Below are 15,710 nucleotides of genomic sequence, written 5' to 3' on the forward strand. Positions count from 1 at the left end.
TTTTGTTTGCATACTATCCAGTCAAAGACTATACATGAATGTAATCAAACCATTCTCACTTCACCTCCAATTTCCATCCTGCCCTTAAATATACCTGGACTATCTCTGACATCTCCCTCCCGTTTCTGGACCTCACCATCTCCATCACAGGAGACAGACTAGTGACGGACATTTACTACAAGCCCACCGACTCGCACAGCTATCTGGACTACACTTCTTCCCACCCGGTCCCCTGCAAAAAGTCTATCCCCTACTCCCAATTCCTCCGTCTACGCCGCATCTGCGCCAGGGAAGAGGTGTTTCAGACTAGGGCTTCCGAGATGTCCTCGTTCTTCAGAAAACGGGGCTTCCCCTCCTCCATTATAGATGAGGCTCTCACTAGGGTCTCTTCTACATCCCGCAGCTCCGCTCTTGCTCCCCCTCCCCCCACTCGCAACAAGGACAGGATCCCCCTCGTTCTCACCTTCCACCCCACCAGCCAGCGGATCCAACATATCATCCACCAACATTTCCGTCACCTACAACGGGACCCCACCACTGGCCATATCTTCCCATCCCCTCCCCTCTCTGCGTTCCGCAGAGACCGTTCCCTCCGTAACTCCCTGGTCCACTCGTCCCTTCCTACCCAAACCACCCCAACCCCGGGCACTTTCCCTTGCAACCGCACGAGATGCAACACCTGTCCCTTTACCTCCCCCCTCAACTCCATCAAAGGACCCAAACAGTCTTTCCAGGTGAGACAGAGGTTCACCTGCACCTCCTCCAACCTCATCTATTGCATCCGCTGCTCTAGATGTCAACTTATTTATATCGGCGAAACCAAGCGCAGGCTCGGCGATCCCTTCGCTGAACACCTGCGCTCGGTCCGCATTAACGCAACTGATCTCCCGGTGGCCCAGCACTTTAACTCCCCCTCCCATTCCCAGTCTGACCTCTCTGTCATGGGCCTCCTCCAGTGCCATAGTGAGGCCCGCCGGAAATTGGAGGAGCCGCACCTCATATTTCGCCTGGGCAGTTTGCAGCCCGGTGGTATGAACGTCGACTTCTCCAACTTCAGATAGCTCCTCTGTCCCTCCCTTCCCCTCCTCCTTCCCAGATCTCCCTCTATCTTCCTGTCTCCACCTATATCCTTCCTTTGTCCCACCCCCGACATCAGTCTGAAGAAGGGTCTCGACCCGAAACGTCACCCATTCCTTCTCTCCCGAGATGCTGCCTGACCTGCTGAGTTACTCCAGCATTTTGTGAATACACAGATAAAGGACTATCTAGTACAACATTTAGTGCAAGATCTGGTGAAAACAGATGGTTACTTACCTAAAAATCGACGTAGTTTAACCAAATCTAATTTGAAATGCTCTACAAGTCCATGGTATTTAAACAGGTGGAAGGCCAAAGTAACTAGACTATTTCCTGTAAATGTAGAAAAAGTGAACTTTGTGATTTTTCATACTAATTTCACTGTTGTACATTAAAAAAACCTTTAATAATAATAATACGCTCTGTAGTTTGAACACTCCAGACCATAATGAATAAATAATATATTCTCAAAGCATTAACTGCTTTTAATGCTAAAATACAGATTGTATTTTGGGAGAATGAAAATAACTTAATTTGAAAGAATATAAAATCAGTTTAAAAACTTGCTCCAAAATAATAGTACATATTTAGCCCAATGATACATTTCAGCATGAAAGATCAAGGGAATTTCACTGCAAATAATCTACAGCTATTTTCTCAGATCACAGTTTTGGATTATTTCGCACTGAATTAGTAAAACCCGCTGCAACTTAATAGTTTACCTCCTCCCTCCAGCTTATGCAATACAATGAAATTCCATGGTTCTATGTCAATATTAAAACGATTTCTTTAAACTTATTTTTCCTGGTAAAACCTGCAATGAATAATATTTTCTATGAATCCAATTGATCGAATAAAAATAAAAATATACAAATTGTATTCCGTTCAATACATGTTTATAAATGTTTTCAACTATAATTTTCTTGTTTAATTAAGGCCTTCAAGAATGAATTTGGAATAGGTTTGCACTTTTTTCAAGGGAATATTTCCATTTCTTTTGTGCGAGTATTTGCTCATTCAGCAGCTGCTGGAGGATATTCTTAGATCGTTTCATTTCAACAGAGTCAATGTTGAGTAAAAAATTATCAAAGATTAAATATTAATTACTTTAGACATTCTATAATTCTAATTGTAGGCGAGTTTTGCTTTATATCTTGGGAACCTTAATTTAGTGGAAGGAGTGTCAGTGGGGGAGCATTTTGGACATAGCAACCCTAATTCTGTCTATTTCAAAGCAGTATGAAAAAAGATAGCGATGGACCAGGAACAAAGATCTTAAATTTGAGTGTGGAAAATTTCATTAAAATTAAAACATATTCTGAGAAATGCAACTGGCAGGATCTATTTGCAGGTAAGTCTATATCTGCACAGTGGGAAACATTCAGAGGAAATAGTGAAGGTGCAGGGCCTATATAGACAATAGACAATAGGTGCAGGAGTAGGCCATTCGGCCCTTCGATCCAGCACCGCCATTCAATGTGATCATGGCTGATCATTCTCAATCAGTACCCCGTTCCTGCTTTCTCCCCATACCCCCTGACTCCGCTATCCTTAAGAGCTCTATCTAACTCTCTCTTGAATGTATTCAGAGAATTGGCCTCCACTGCCCTCTGAGGCAGAGAATTCCACAGATTCACAACTCTCTGACTAAAAATGTTTTTCCTCATCTCTGTTCTAAATGGCCTACCCCTTATTCTTAAACTGTGGCCCCTGGTTCTGGACTCCCCCAACTATGGAACATGTTTCCTGCCTCTAACATGTCCAACCCCTTAATAATCTTATACGTTTTGATAAGATCCCCTCTCATCCTTCTAAATTCCAGTGTATACAAACCTAGTCGCTCTAGTCTTTCAACATATGACAGTCCCGCCATTCCGGGAATTAACCTAGTAAACCTACGCTGCACGCCCTCAATAGCAAGAATATCCTTCCTCAAATTTTGAGACCAAAACTGCACACAGTACTCCAGGTGCGGTCTCACTAGGGCCCTGTACAACTGCAGAAGGACATCTTTGCTCCTATACTCAACTCCTCTTGTTATGAATGCCAACATTCTATTGGCTTTCTTCACTGCCTGCTGTACCTGCATGCTTCCTTTCAGTGACTGATGCACTAAGACACCCAGATCACGTTGTACGTCCCCTTCTCCTAACTTGACACCATTCAAATAATAATCTGCCTTCCTATTCTTACCACCAAAGTGGATAACCTCACACTTATCCACATTAAACTGCATCTGCCATGCATCCGCCCACTCACACAACCTGTCCAAGTCACCCTGCAACCTCATAGCATCTTCCTCACAGTTCACACTGCCACCTAGCTTTGTATCATCGGCAAATTTGCTAATGGTACTTTTAATCCCTTCATCCAAGTCATTGATGTATATTGTAAATAGCTGCGGTATATATGTTCCTGTAAGGGTGAAAGCCAAGGGTAATAGGTGCACAGAATCCTGGATGTTGAGAGATTATGAGGTTTGGACAAAGAAAAAAAAAAAAGGAAGTATCTGGTAAATCACAGAATTGTATAAAACAGGCCTTCCTAAAATGGTTATGGAAAGGGCACTGGTCAAAATGCTGAAGTCCTAAATTTGGGAAAGCCCAATTTAGAAGGTATTGCATGGGAACTTTTAGAAGTCGACTGGGGGAGGCTATTTGCAGATAGAGGGATGTCTGGTAAGGTAAAGGCTTTTAATAGTGAGAGTTCAGGGCCAGTATATTCCTGTACGAGTGAAAGGCAAGGCTAGCAGGAGTCAGGAATCATGGATGACAAGAGAACAATTCTGGTCAAGAAAAAAAAGGAGGTACCAGTCAGCTACATGCAGCTGGGATCAAGTGAATATTTTTTTTATGGACAGTGTAGGCACATACTTGAGGTAAATCAGGAGGGCATAAAAAGGACATAAGAGAGTCTTCGCAGAGAAGGTAAAGGAGAATTCAAAGAGATTTTGCAAGTATATTAATGGGAAATGAGTAACTAGAGAGAGAATAGGTCTCTTTAAAGCTCAACAAGGTCATCCATGTGTGGGGCAACATGAGATGGGAGAGGTATTAAATGAATATTTCTCCTCTACATACACTGTGGAAGAAGACATGGATGCAAGAGAACTCAGGGAAATGAACAGCGATGGCATCAACAGAGTGCACATTATGGAAAAGGAGCTGTTCATGATCTTAAAATGCACAAAAAGGCAAATAAATTCCCAAGAACTGATCAAGTGTATCCTTTTGAATACTGGGTTGGAAGAAATTGCTGGACCATTGGTTGAGACATGTGTATCATCGATAGTGATGAATGTGGTGCCAGAAAATTGAAGGTTGGCTAATGCTGTGCCTCTATTTAAGAAAGGCTGTAACAACAACAACAAAAAACAGGGAACACCAGCCTAATATCAGTAGTGGGAAAGTCACTGGAGGAGATTCTGAGAGTCAGGATCTACATGGATCTGGAAAGATAAGGGTGAAATTCCCAGGCTTTTTTTGTGGATACAGCTATTGGAAGGCGATAAGCAGGAACACAAAGGCTGCCATTGCTGGAATCTTTACAAGTAAGGAAGGTGATATTGGGAGCCATTAAAGGTGTGGTGAATGGCAGATGGAACCAGAACCAGACAGGCCTACCGGGAGGAGGTGGCTGATCTGGCACTCTGGTGTCAGGACAGCAGCCTCCTCTTGAATGTCACAAAAACTAAGGAGCTGATTGTGGACTTTAGAAGGGCTCAACATCCGAGGACGAACACGCCACTGGAGATAAATGGGATTACTATGGATAGGGTGAGCAGCTTTAAATACCTGGGCGTCCACATCACAGAGGATCTGTCATGGACAACACATTGCCGCACTGGTGAGTAAGGCAAGGCAGCGCCTTTACCACCTCAGACAGCTGAGGAAATTCAGAGTCTCTCCGAGGATCCTTCAGTGCTTCTATTCTGGGGCTGTAGAAAGCATCTTGTCCGGCAACATCTCAATCTGGTTTGGGAACAGCTCTGCCCAGGACAGGAAGGCTCTGCGGAGAGTAGTGCATTCGGCTGAACGCACTATGGGAACTACACTCGCCCCCCTGCAGAACCTATACATCAGGAGGTGCAGATCCAGAGCCAGCAATATTATGGGGGAGCCCTACCACCCCAGCAACGGACTGTTCCAGCTGCTACGGTCAGGCAAACGCCTCCACTGTCACGCTGTGAAAACAGAGAGGATGAGACAGAGTTTCTTCCCACAGGCCATCAGGACTGTTAGCCAGGGACTAATTTACTGTATTATTTAATTTTTGGGTTGTGTCTTTTAAAAAAATAATTCTATTCTGTTTTATAGTTTTAGCACAATCTGCAGGCATTGCCACTTTCATTTCACTGCACATCTTGTATGTATGTGTATGTGACAAATAAAGTAGACTTGGCAAGGGAAAAAAAAGTCTGTTCAAATGTGCGTGGTGGATGGAGGACCAGGTAAGGGATCAGGTAAGAGAAAAACATACTTTTAAGCTGGAAAGAGTGCAGAGATTTACGAGGATGTTGCCAGGATCGAGGGCCCGAGCTATAAGGTCAGGTTCAACAGGCTAGGACTTTATTCCTTGGAGTACATGAGGATGAAGGATGATCTAACAGAGGTGTATAGCATCATGAGGGGAATAGATAGGGTGAATGCACAGAGTCTTTCACCCAGAGTAGGGAAAATCAAGAACCAGAGAACATAGGTTTAAGGTGAGAGGAGAAATGTTTTCATAGAGGGTGTTGGATATATGGAACGAGTTCCCATACGAGGTAGTTGGTACTATAACGACACTTAAAAGACATTTGGACAGGCACATGGATTGCAATAGTTTTTCATGCAACCACAGGATGTGTGATACCAACCCTTTTATTCATTTCTTTCCCACCATCCTGGGGTCTAAATAGATGAAGCAGCAATTCCCCCCACACATCCTCCAATTTAAAATTTATTCAGTTCAATGTGGTCTCTATACTGAAGGAACCAAATGCAGACTGGGTTCCCACATTGTGTATCACTGTTCATGATGCAAGGGCAACCCCGAGCTTAAAGTAGTCTATTAATTCAATACTCTGTCCCACTCCCAACTCAATTTTTTTGCGCTTTCGCTATTTGGCTCAAGGATGTACTGTAGCGCATCCTCCACCTGAGCACGTTGCAGCCCTCAGGACATAACAAATTTAATTAGTTCAGCTAACCATACTTTTTTGTTCTCGTCAGTTGTTGCTTTGTTGTTTCAGTTAGTTTCTCTTTTTGCTTCTGACTAATTGTTCATTTTTTTAAAGTATGATCATCTGACAGGTTTGGCATACACCTTGTTGAACACCCTATTGTTCTCTCTACCACACCTCCTCTCTGCAATTTAAAACATGCTCGTTTCTCACTTTTCCGGTTCTGATGAAAGATCTATGATGTGAAATGTTGACTGTTTCTCTCCCCAGAGATGGTGCCTGTCCAGCTGAGTGCCTCCAGCATTTTCTGTTTTGATTTTGGATTTCTGGTGTATGAAACTTTGTCAAAGGTTTCCTCAACAGTTTCATAAGCATGCAGGTTACCCGGTAAGGTTGCACAAGGCTTGGTGCAATAAGGAACATGAGGATAAGATTCAAGTTCATGCGAGTGCAGGATAAATGGGATTTGAGCAGTGATTGAAGGCAGCTGAAACCATTCTACAGAATCTGGACCATACCCAGGAGAGGTAATGACGCACAGAAAGATTTGACAGTTCAAAGATTTTACATATATAATTGAGGTATTGTAGTAGTGATAAACAGATAGGGAAGAAGATCAAAAACAAAAGAGGAAATGCTAAAAACCATTGGTCAAGCAGCATCTGTTGAAAGAGAAACAGAGTAAAAGTTTTAGGTCAAATAACCTTCATTTCTTACCAAGGAAGAAAGGGTGCTGCATTGGACAGAGTACCCAACTCTTCAATTACTGTAAAGCATTTAAAAAAAAATGCTTCGCCACATTCAATGATTTCATCTATCAGAACTTCACGGATTCTTATAGCACAGTAGACAAACATTTATCCATTCCAGTCTTTACTTGGTTAAAATTGGAAACTTACAATAATTTGTAATATATTTGAAATAGAGTAGATAGGTGTAAGAAGGAACTGCAGATGCTCGTTTAAACTGTACACACAAGAGCTGGAGTAACTCAGCGGGCCAGGCAGCATCTTTGGAGAGAAGGAATGGGTGATGTTTCGGATCGAGAACCTTCTTAAGACTGGTTAGGGATAAGGGAAATGAGAGATATAGACAGTGATATGGAGAGATAAATAACAATGATTGAAAGATATGCAAAAAATTAATGAATAAAGAAAACAGTTGTTTGTAGGGTGAAAATGAGAAGCTAGTGCGACTTAGACAATAGGTGCAGGAGTAGGCCATTTGGCCCTTCGAGCCAGCACCACCATTCAATGTGATCATGGCTGATCATTCTCAATCAGTAGCCCGTTCCTGCCTTCTCCCCATACCCCCTGAGAGACTTGGGTGGGGGAGGGAAAGAGAGAGAGAGAGAGAGGGGGGGGAATGCCAGGGCTACTTGAAGTAAGAGAAATCAATATTCATACCAAGCGAAATATGAGATGTTGTTCCTCCAATTTGCATTTTGCCTCACTCTGACAATGGAGGAGACCTAGGACAGAAAGGTCTGTGTAGGAATGGGAAGGAGAATGTCCGGCAACTGGGAGATCAGGAAGATTCAGGCGGGCTGAGCGAAGGTGTTCCGCAAATCGATTGCCCAGTTTGTGTTTGGTCTTGCCGATGTATAAGGTGTCAACATCTTGAACAACGGATACAATAGATGAGGTTGGAAGAGGTGCAAATGAACCTCTGCCTAACCTGAAAGGACAGTTGGAGTCCGTGGACAGAGTTGAGGGAGGAGGTATTGCGACAGGTGATGCATCTTCTGAGGTTGCTGGGGAAGGTACCTGGGGAGGGGGTGGTTTGGGTGGGAAGGGATGAGTTAACCAGGGAGTTACGGAGGGAACGGTCTCTGCGTAAGGCGGAAAGGGCGTGATTGTTTATTCATCTTTTAGAATCTGGACATCATTGGCACGGTCGGAATGTATTACTTATCTTTAAGTAACTTTGATAAGACGGTGGCAGGTCATCTTCTTGAACCACTGCAGTCTTTCTGATGAAGGTACTCCCACAATGCTACAGGTGGAGGAGAGGGGACCAAGGAATTTAAAGATATAGATGCAATGGCAATGACAAATTGGCAATATATTTGGTCAGGATAGTGTGCAATTGCAGGTAGTGGGATTTGTATGACAGCTGTCTTTGTCTTTATTTCGGGTAAAAGATCACAGATTTGGTTGGTGGTGGTGGTAACCAACCCAGTGGTAGCATTTAAGAGGCATTTAGACAGGCACATGAACATGCACAAAATGGAGAGATATAGATCATGTGCAGGCAGCTGGAAATGGTTTAATTTGGCATCACGGTTGGCACAGAAAACGTGGTCTGAAGAACCTGTTCCTGTGCTGCTCTGTTCTCATGATACTTGGTGTTTATCAGTCCATGTATCATTGTTATCTTAGTTTTACGGAAGCAGACATGGATTGTGCAAATGTACATACTGAATAGATTCCTAGATACGACCCTCTAATAAAAGGAGTCATTCTTGAAACAGCTGAAGATTCTTGAGTCTATTACTTACTCCCTTGAGGCATTCTACTGGAATATCCCGAGGACTCGTACATGCACAACTATTTTCATAGAAACATAGAAAATTGGTGGAGGAGGCCATTTGGCCCTTCGAGCCTGTCTCATGTAAAATTCTAACTACTGGTGTGTCAGTTTTGCCATGGTTCCACACACTTTTATACCACATTCAGTTAAATGCTGCATTGATGTCCTGGACTATCACTCTGACCTTATCTCTAGAATTCAGACCATTATTAGACCACGAGTGTGAGAGGTCTGTGGATGCAGGGGAGGGTGGGAAGGTTTCCCTTGGTGGTGGTGACTTGAACAGTCACTGGTTCAACAATAAGTTATTTAGGACCAATAATGTGAAAATAGTTCTTCACTTGGCAGGTGAGGAACATTTGTAATTTTCTGCCAGAGATCATAGAGGTTAATTCACTGAAGACAGATTTTTCTTGGCCCAAATGGCAGCAAGGAGTATGGAGAGAAAGCAGGAACATGATATTAGACATGATCAAATTGAATGACAAACATAGTTTGAATGACCTGCTGTTCCCTCCTATGTTTCAATGTAGTCTATTGCAAAGAATAGTGGTAGCAAAATATTGCAGAGGCAAAATTACTTAAAGGATCAGAGAGGCGCTGGGTGGCGCCGTACAATGGGCAGCCTCACCATCAGTCTGTCTCGTCCTTTTTTTTCTTTGTTGTTTTTAATATGTTGTTAAATGTATGTTTTAGTGTATCTTTAGCTTTGTATTATGTGAGGGGGGTTGGGGGAAACCTTTTAAAATCTCTTTCCTTGACAGATGCTATTTTTTTCCCGTATCATATCTCCATCCACGCTGCTGACTGACATCGAGGAGCTGGCGGCCTCTTGCTGGGGATCGACTTTGGGAGCTCCAACCGCGGGAGTTTGTGGACACAATATTATGGAGCTCGTGGTTTGGGGACCGACTTCAGGAGCTCCAAGCCGCAGGAGCTTTGACCACCCCGATCGAGGGAGCTTCGATCACCCCAACTGCGGATGGTTTGACTGCCCCATCCACGGGAGAATAAGGAGGAAAGAAGATTGGACTTTATTGCCTTCCATCACAGTGAGGAATGTGGGGGAGCCGCTGTGGTGGATGTTTATGTTAACTTTTATGTAGTTGTGTATCTTGTTGCTTTTTTCTGGTGTGACTGAATGGTAAATCAAATTTCACTGTACCTTAAATGGTACACGTGACAATAACGGACAATTGAACCATTGAGGAAGGGGAGACATTGCAATACAAGCATATGCAACAGAGAGATGTAGACAGGATAATAGTTGATGCAGGAGGACACTGACAGATCTTGATGACTTCAGTAAATATTAGGCAAAAGGGAAATTGAATGATTTGGAGTTACATCAGCACGAAAGAGAAGGCACAGGGGCTGATTGCCATGGAGAAAGATAGTGTTTGGCAAGGTTATGAACAGCGAGGGAAGAATAGGACATTCTGGACAAGTCTTTGTAAAGCACAATCATAGACTTTGTAACAAAAATTTATGACCTCTTACTGGAGAAAATAACCACTTTGCACATTATGCGATTGTATTTTTTTGTATGTAGATCCAATGCCAGCTGTCCATTAGACTGTTGACTGCAGCGTTATAATTTTAATTGAAAATTTCATACTTTCATAAATTTAAAAGAAAAACATGTTTGCATTGTGTATATGGTGGAGAGGGTAAAGGGCCTGTCCCACTTAGGCGATTTTAAGTCGACTGCCGGCGACTAGACTGTCACCGAATGTTCGCTGGGGTGTCGCGGGCATGATCGTGAGGAGTCTTTAATGAATCGTAGCGGATCTCGGCGCGTCACGGGAAAATTTTCCAGATAGTAATTTCTCGGCAACAGCTGGCTTGTCGCCAGGTATCGTAGCTTATTGCGGGCGCTGTCGCATGCTGTCCCCTGGTTTGCTAGGTTGTCGCAGATTCATTTAGAAGCACGTAATATTAAATTAAGAAAAGGCATTTGAAGATGCCAGAAGGTAGTTTTGTTTAACCAATTTATTTACCGTCAGGACATTTGACAGGTAGATTGGAGGCGACAGTTTGACTGTCAGGTAAGCGTGGGAATTTTGCGATGTTTCCGAAGACGGTGTAATCTCTTAGCCAGGTGCTAGTTTCACAAAAAAAGTAACTTGTATCGACCTGACTCAGCATTGTCGTGTTCATTGTCGTATGGTAAAAGAAAATGTTGGCGATCTGCTACGACTTTGACAGTCGCCGGCAGTCGCCTTAAAAATCGCGTAACTGGGACAGGCCCTTAAGTTCTCAACAACACCATTGAACTTCTTAGTTGCAGTTAATTTATTTCATTGTACAGAGCTGCAATATTCTATTTAAAATAGAATACAATTAGATTTCAACAGATTTAGTCATAAACGATTAAGTGACATTGTAGCACATGAAAAAATGCTAAGAGCTAAATAATATTCATCAATAAACATTTGATTTATAGATATAATTTGTGCATTTGATAATGTTTTATTGAATAAACCTCACAAGTTGTACAATCCTTTGTTGCAATGTCAATGATCTTAATCCATTAAAACAATGAATAGAGATAATATTCTGAGAAATAAGCCTTTAATTTTATCTCGCAATTTCATACTTAGTTGTTTTTTGTGAAATGAATAATCTCCATTGAAAATATATGTTTAAGTAGCTAAAATAGCATCTCCAAATATATAATTACAGAAATAAAGACTTGAGTCATCCTAACTTGAGATTCCACAATTAGACAGTGTATCTGAAGGAGACCATCCAGAGGAAAATAGCTCTCCATGCAAACTTTTGGTTGGATTCAACATTTGCATGACAGCTTCATGTTACATCATGTTACATGACCTTTTGGCAGAATTATACCCTTCATACATGCACTGTATAGAAGAGGGACCTTTCTCATGGAAGACGTTCTGCAAATTTTTATCTCCTGGGGTTTATCTGGGTTATGTTGATGCCTCGCTGAAACCTGAACCCGAGATCACGGCTATTCATCTAGCTCTTTCTGCATTGATCTGTGCACGAGTGAAGGGAAGAGGTGGAATGGTATTTTTTTCCCCAAAATATAGAATTCTGTGCTTATAACAAAAATTTGGGAGAATATAATGTGGAACATGGTAGGAACAGTAATGACATGAACATGTTTTAATAGCATTTGATTCAGGACATAAATCCCCCATCTGATTTTTTTCATGAAATCTCATACTTTGGCCTAACTGGCTGATAGGTTACAGATGCACATGTATAAAGTCACAAACAACTTCCTGTCCTCCTGTCTAATTTTAAAAAAATAAAGCATATCAGAAATATTAGCTATTTCAAGGAAAAAAAGAGTCTATCTTTAAACAATAAATTCTGATTTGTCCAAAATAAAGAATAACATAATCTTCCTATGAAAGCAAGATCATTAAACTTAACTTACCATTTGTTAATCTGTCAAAAAGAAAGATGTCAAAATTCCAACTTCCATCCTTTTCTAGCATACGCTGAAAACACAAAATTAATAATCCTCAGCAAAAAAAATCCTTGAACTGAAACTCATTTTTAAAGCAGTTTAATTCTGTATTATTGTAGCAAGCTTTCTATGTCTACCACTGAGAAAAGCCGATAGGACAGAACGGTGGAACTCTGATGGGTGAAGGCTAGAGTTGATGACAACAGTGAGAATGTATCCCACTGTTCATTAAATTGGTGTTTGCTTGGAGATGACCATAAATCATTGGTATGAACAATTGCCAAGAATAATGGAAAGGTATGGAATGACTCGTACTACAGACATCTACAAAGTGGAAATTTTGTTCAATTCAGAACAATGAATAAAATGGATGAAATCTATTCTAGAGATGAGATAGGAAACAATTTTAACTAGAACCTAGTACAAGATAAACCAATGATTTAACTGATTAAACTTCTTAGGTGAAAGCTGTGTGGTTTGTTTGGTACACAAATTCATACAAAATATTTGCTTGCAGATATGATTTTTTTTTTTAATCAATTGTGAATTGAATGTTCCATTTGGGATTTTCATTCAAGAATGAAACAGTCCTTGATTTTTCTAATAAGATTCATCAATTATAATTAAACAAATCATGCCACACAGCTAAAATGGAGATTTAATTTCTAAAAATGGTTTCAGTTTTATGATTCGTCAATCAATCAATATTCCAATCTCAATGTCAAGTCTATCATGATATTGAGAAAACCACACTTGGCACGGGTATTCCCATATATTGCAAGGAGACTCTCCAACAGCTTCTGCTAAAAACGAGATGATAGTACACCTGAACTGTAGATTCACTAGGTTTTAGACTAAGAAAATATAACAATAACAATTGGCCAATGCTCAACTCCAGATTGCTAGGAACCATATCCTCAATTGTCATTGTGTAGGAAAGAACTGCAGATGCTGGTTTAAACTGAAGGTAGACACAAAATGCTGGAGTAACTCTGGAAAGAAGGAATGGCTGACGTTTCGGGTCTTGACCCTAAACTTCACCCATTCCTTCTCTCCAGAGATGCGAGTTACTCCAGCATTCTGTGTCTATCCTCAATTGTCATTAAAGGGTTGCAAAATGAATGTGGCTTACTTCTACAAAACTTCAAAAGGGAAGAACTGTATTGGCTTAATTGTGAACGGTATATCCTCGTGTCAAATTGCTAGGTTCAACTAACTTATCTCCTAAATTACCAAGTAAATAGATAATAACAAGAATTGTTATTATTGGCTTCAACACCCATAAACTAAAGATCACAGTCAAACATCTCCTGCACTGTTACTAACCAATAACTCAAATCTATAATAGTTAGTCACAAAACATAATTTTATCTGATTGCATTAAGGAAAAAGGATAGAGAGGAGTTTCAAAAGTGATATAATATATTGCCCGAAAGAGGCATCATTAATAGGAGTGAACTGGTAATACGTGAAAGTAGGAGTCCCACCCAGCTCATGGGTATAATTATGTGGAGTTATTTCCCTCAGACCATGGCTAAAAATCCAGCACAATAATAGACTCTTTAGTTCCCAGGTGCTACAATTGTTCCTTCATGAACAATGGTATAATTCTTAAATTACTAACCGAGCTATGTGGAGGCATGCACTAATAACCCAAAGATATCTATAAATCCTTCAATGGCATATGGTGATTTTATCTTCAATCAATAAATAATTAATTTTCAGTCTTCCCCAGGCTAGTCTATCTGGAACTTCTAGTCTTAAGGGCCTGTCCCACTTAGGCGATTTTAAGGCGACTGCCAGTGACTAGGCTGTCGCTGACAGTTCGCCGGGGTGTCGCGGGCACGATCGTGAGGAGTCTTCCAAAAATCGTAGTGGATCTCTGTCACTGAGAAATCATCCGGTTTGAAATTTCTCGGCGACAGCTGGCTTGTCGGCAGGTATCGTTGCTTATTGCGGGCGCTGTCGCATGCTGTCCCCAGGTTTGCAAGGTTGTCGCCTGTATTTTATCATGACATCTCATTCAAAGAGTTTTTGAATAAAGTTGATTTTGGTGATATTAAAAAAAAGTGTCGGAATTTATTGAATTTCTAAGTACTTTATCATGACATCTCATTCAAAGATTCTAGTCGCATTCATTTTGACCATTAAAATCAAACGCTGACACACGCGCTGCGCTATGAGAACACTTTTCATTCATTTATTTCGTTCAATGAGGCAAGCACATCCACAGGCATTTCACTACGTTTATTAAATGCCAAAGCTCACATACATACAGACACTACTAACACAAAGATAAACTGAGTTTTACTGCTATGCTGTTTGCAGGGGGTATGGCACACCCGACCATAAAGGACAGTGACGCGTGAAATGATCTGGCCGGACCTTGCTGTCCTTATGGTCAGGTGTGCCATACCCCCTACAAACAGCATAGCAGTAAAACTCAGTTTATCTTTGTGTTAGTAGTGTCGGTCTATGTATAATGTTCTTAAACAAAATTGAGGACTGTCGCAATTATCAACATAAGGTAGGAATAAATAGAACAATGCTGGTAGAGACAATATCCCATTCTCATACCGAAGACACCATTCATCATGTTCTGTTGTGCCATTGCTGTGCTAAATGTAATGGCTTCAAAACTAATAGAGTAGCTCAAAATTAGCATCAATGAAGTCTGGCGATTCACTAGCAGCAGAATTGAATTCTACCACAACTGTAATATCATGGACACCATATTCCCCATTCCATCATTAGCAAAGCCAGGGGACTGACTTTTGTTCAGTAGCAAATGTAGAAGCCATACCAGCAGTAGCACTATGTCAGGGAGTACCAGTAATGTGCTGAGGCTATGGGGATTGGCCAATGGCTACAATCATTTTGGGCAATAATTATTTCTTACACATCGATTTTGTCTAGGGTAGGGGAATCAAGAACTAGAGGACATAGGTTTAAGATGAGAGGGGATAGGTTTAATAGGAATCCGAGGGATATTGCAGCAGTGGAATTGGTCACTTTGGGGACAAATGGAAACAATCCCCTCCCACCCCTCAACAACCCCTCCCCATCTCAACTTCACAAGGAAATGCATGGTTCAAAGTTGTGTTATGCTCTTTTTCACATCAGAAATTGTTTTTTGCATAGTACTCTAAAATATGCTTCATACTATTGAATTTTCTGATCAATCAAATTTGAATATGATGGTATGCAATTTTGGTTTTCTCAAAAATACAATCGTAACAAAAGCAAAATACTTTGCAGTATTGTCTTTAACTAGCTACCTAGCAGAATTCACTACCAAAAGCAGGTAGCTATTTTCCAGATAATCCAAAGAGAATTTAAAAAATATATATCAAACTCCAATGACAATGAAGAAAATGATGCAAACCAACAAGAGAAAATCTGACTGAATTTACAAATTAACTTACATGATCACAAACATCTCAAAAATTCTATCCATAAAATCAAAAATCTTTTACTGCACAGAAATATAAA

The 15,710-nt window shown here is 41.0% G+C and overlaps 1 protein-coding gene across 6 annotated transcripts in view; it reads right to left on the reverse strand.

The window, feature by feature from the left end:
- Positions 1 to 15,710, reverse strand: part of pde7a (phosphodiesterase 7A) — a 116,322-nt gene that overhangs the window by 25,713 nt on the left and 74,899 nt on the right. For all 6 annotated transcript variants that reach the window (XM_078397467.1, XM_078397469.1, XM_078397463.1 and 3 more), the window contains 2 exons: positions 12,186 to 12,249; positions 1,315 to 1,410 (listed from right to left, as the gene is read on the reverse strand). In XM_078397467.1, the coding sequence (XP_078253593.1) occupies positions 1,315 to 1,410; positions 12,186 to 12,249 (160 nt within the window). The remainder of the gene's footprint in view (positions 1 to 1,314; positions 1,411 to 12,185; positions 12,250 to 15,710) is intronic.

Source organism: Rhinoraja longicauda, chromosome 4 (genome assembly GCF_053455715.1).
Source record: "Rhinoraja longicauda isolate Sanriku21f chromosome 4, sRhiLon1.1, whole genome shotgun sequence".
NCBI classification, from domain to species: Eukaryota; Metazoa; Chordata; class Chondrichthyes; order Rajiformes; family Arhynchobatidae; genus Rhinoraja; species Rhinoraja longicauda.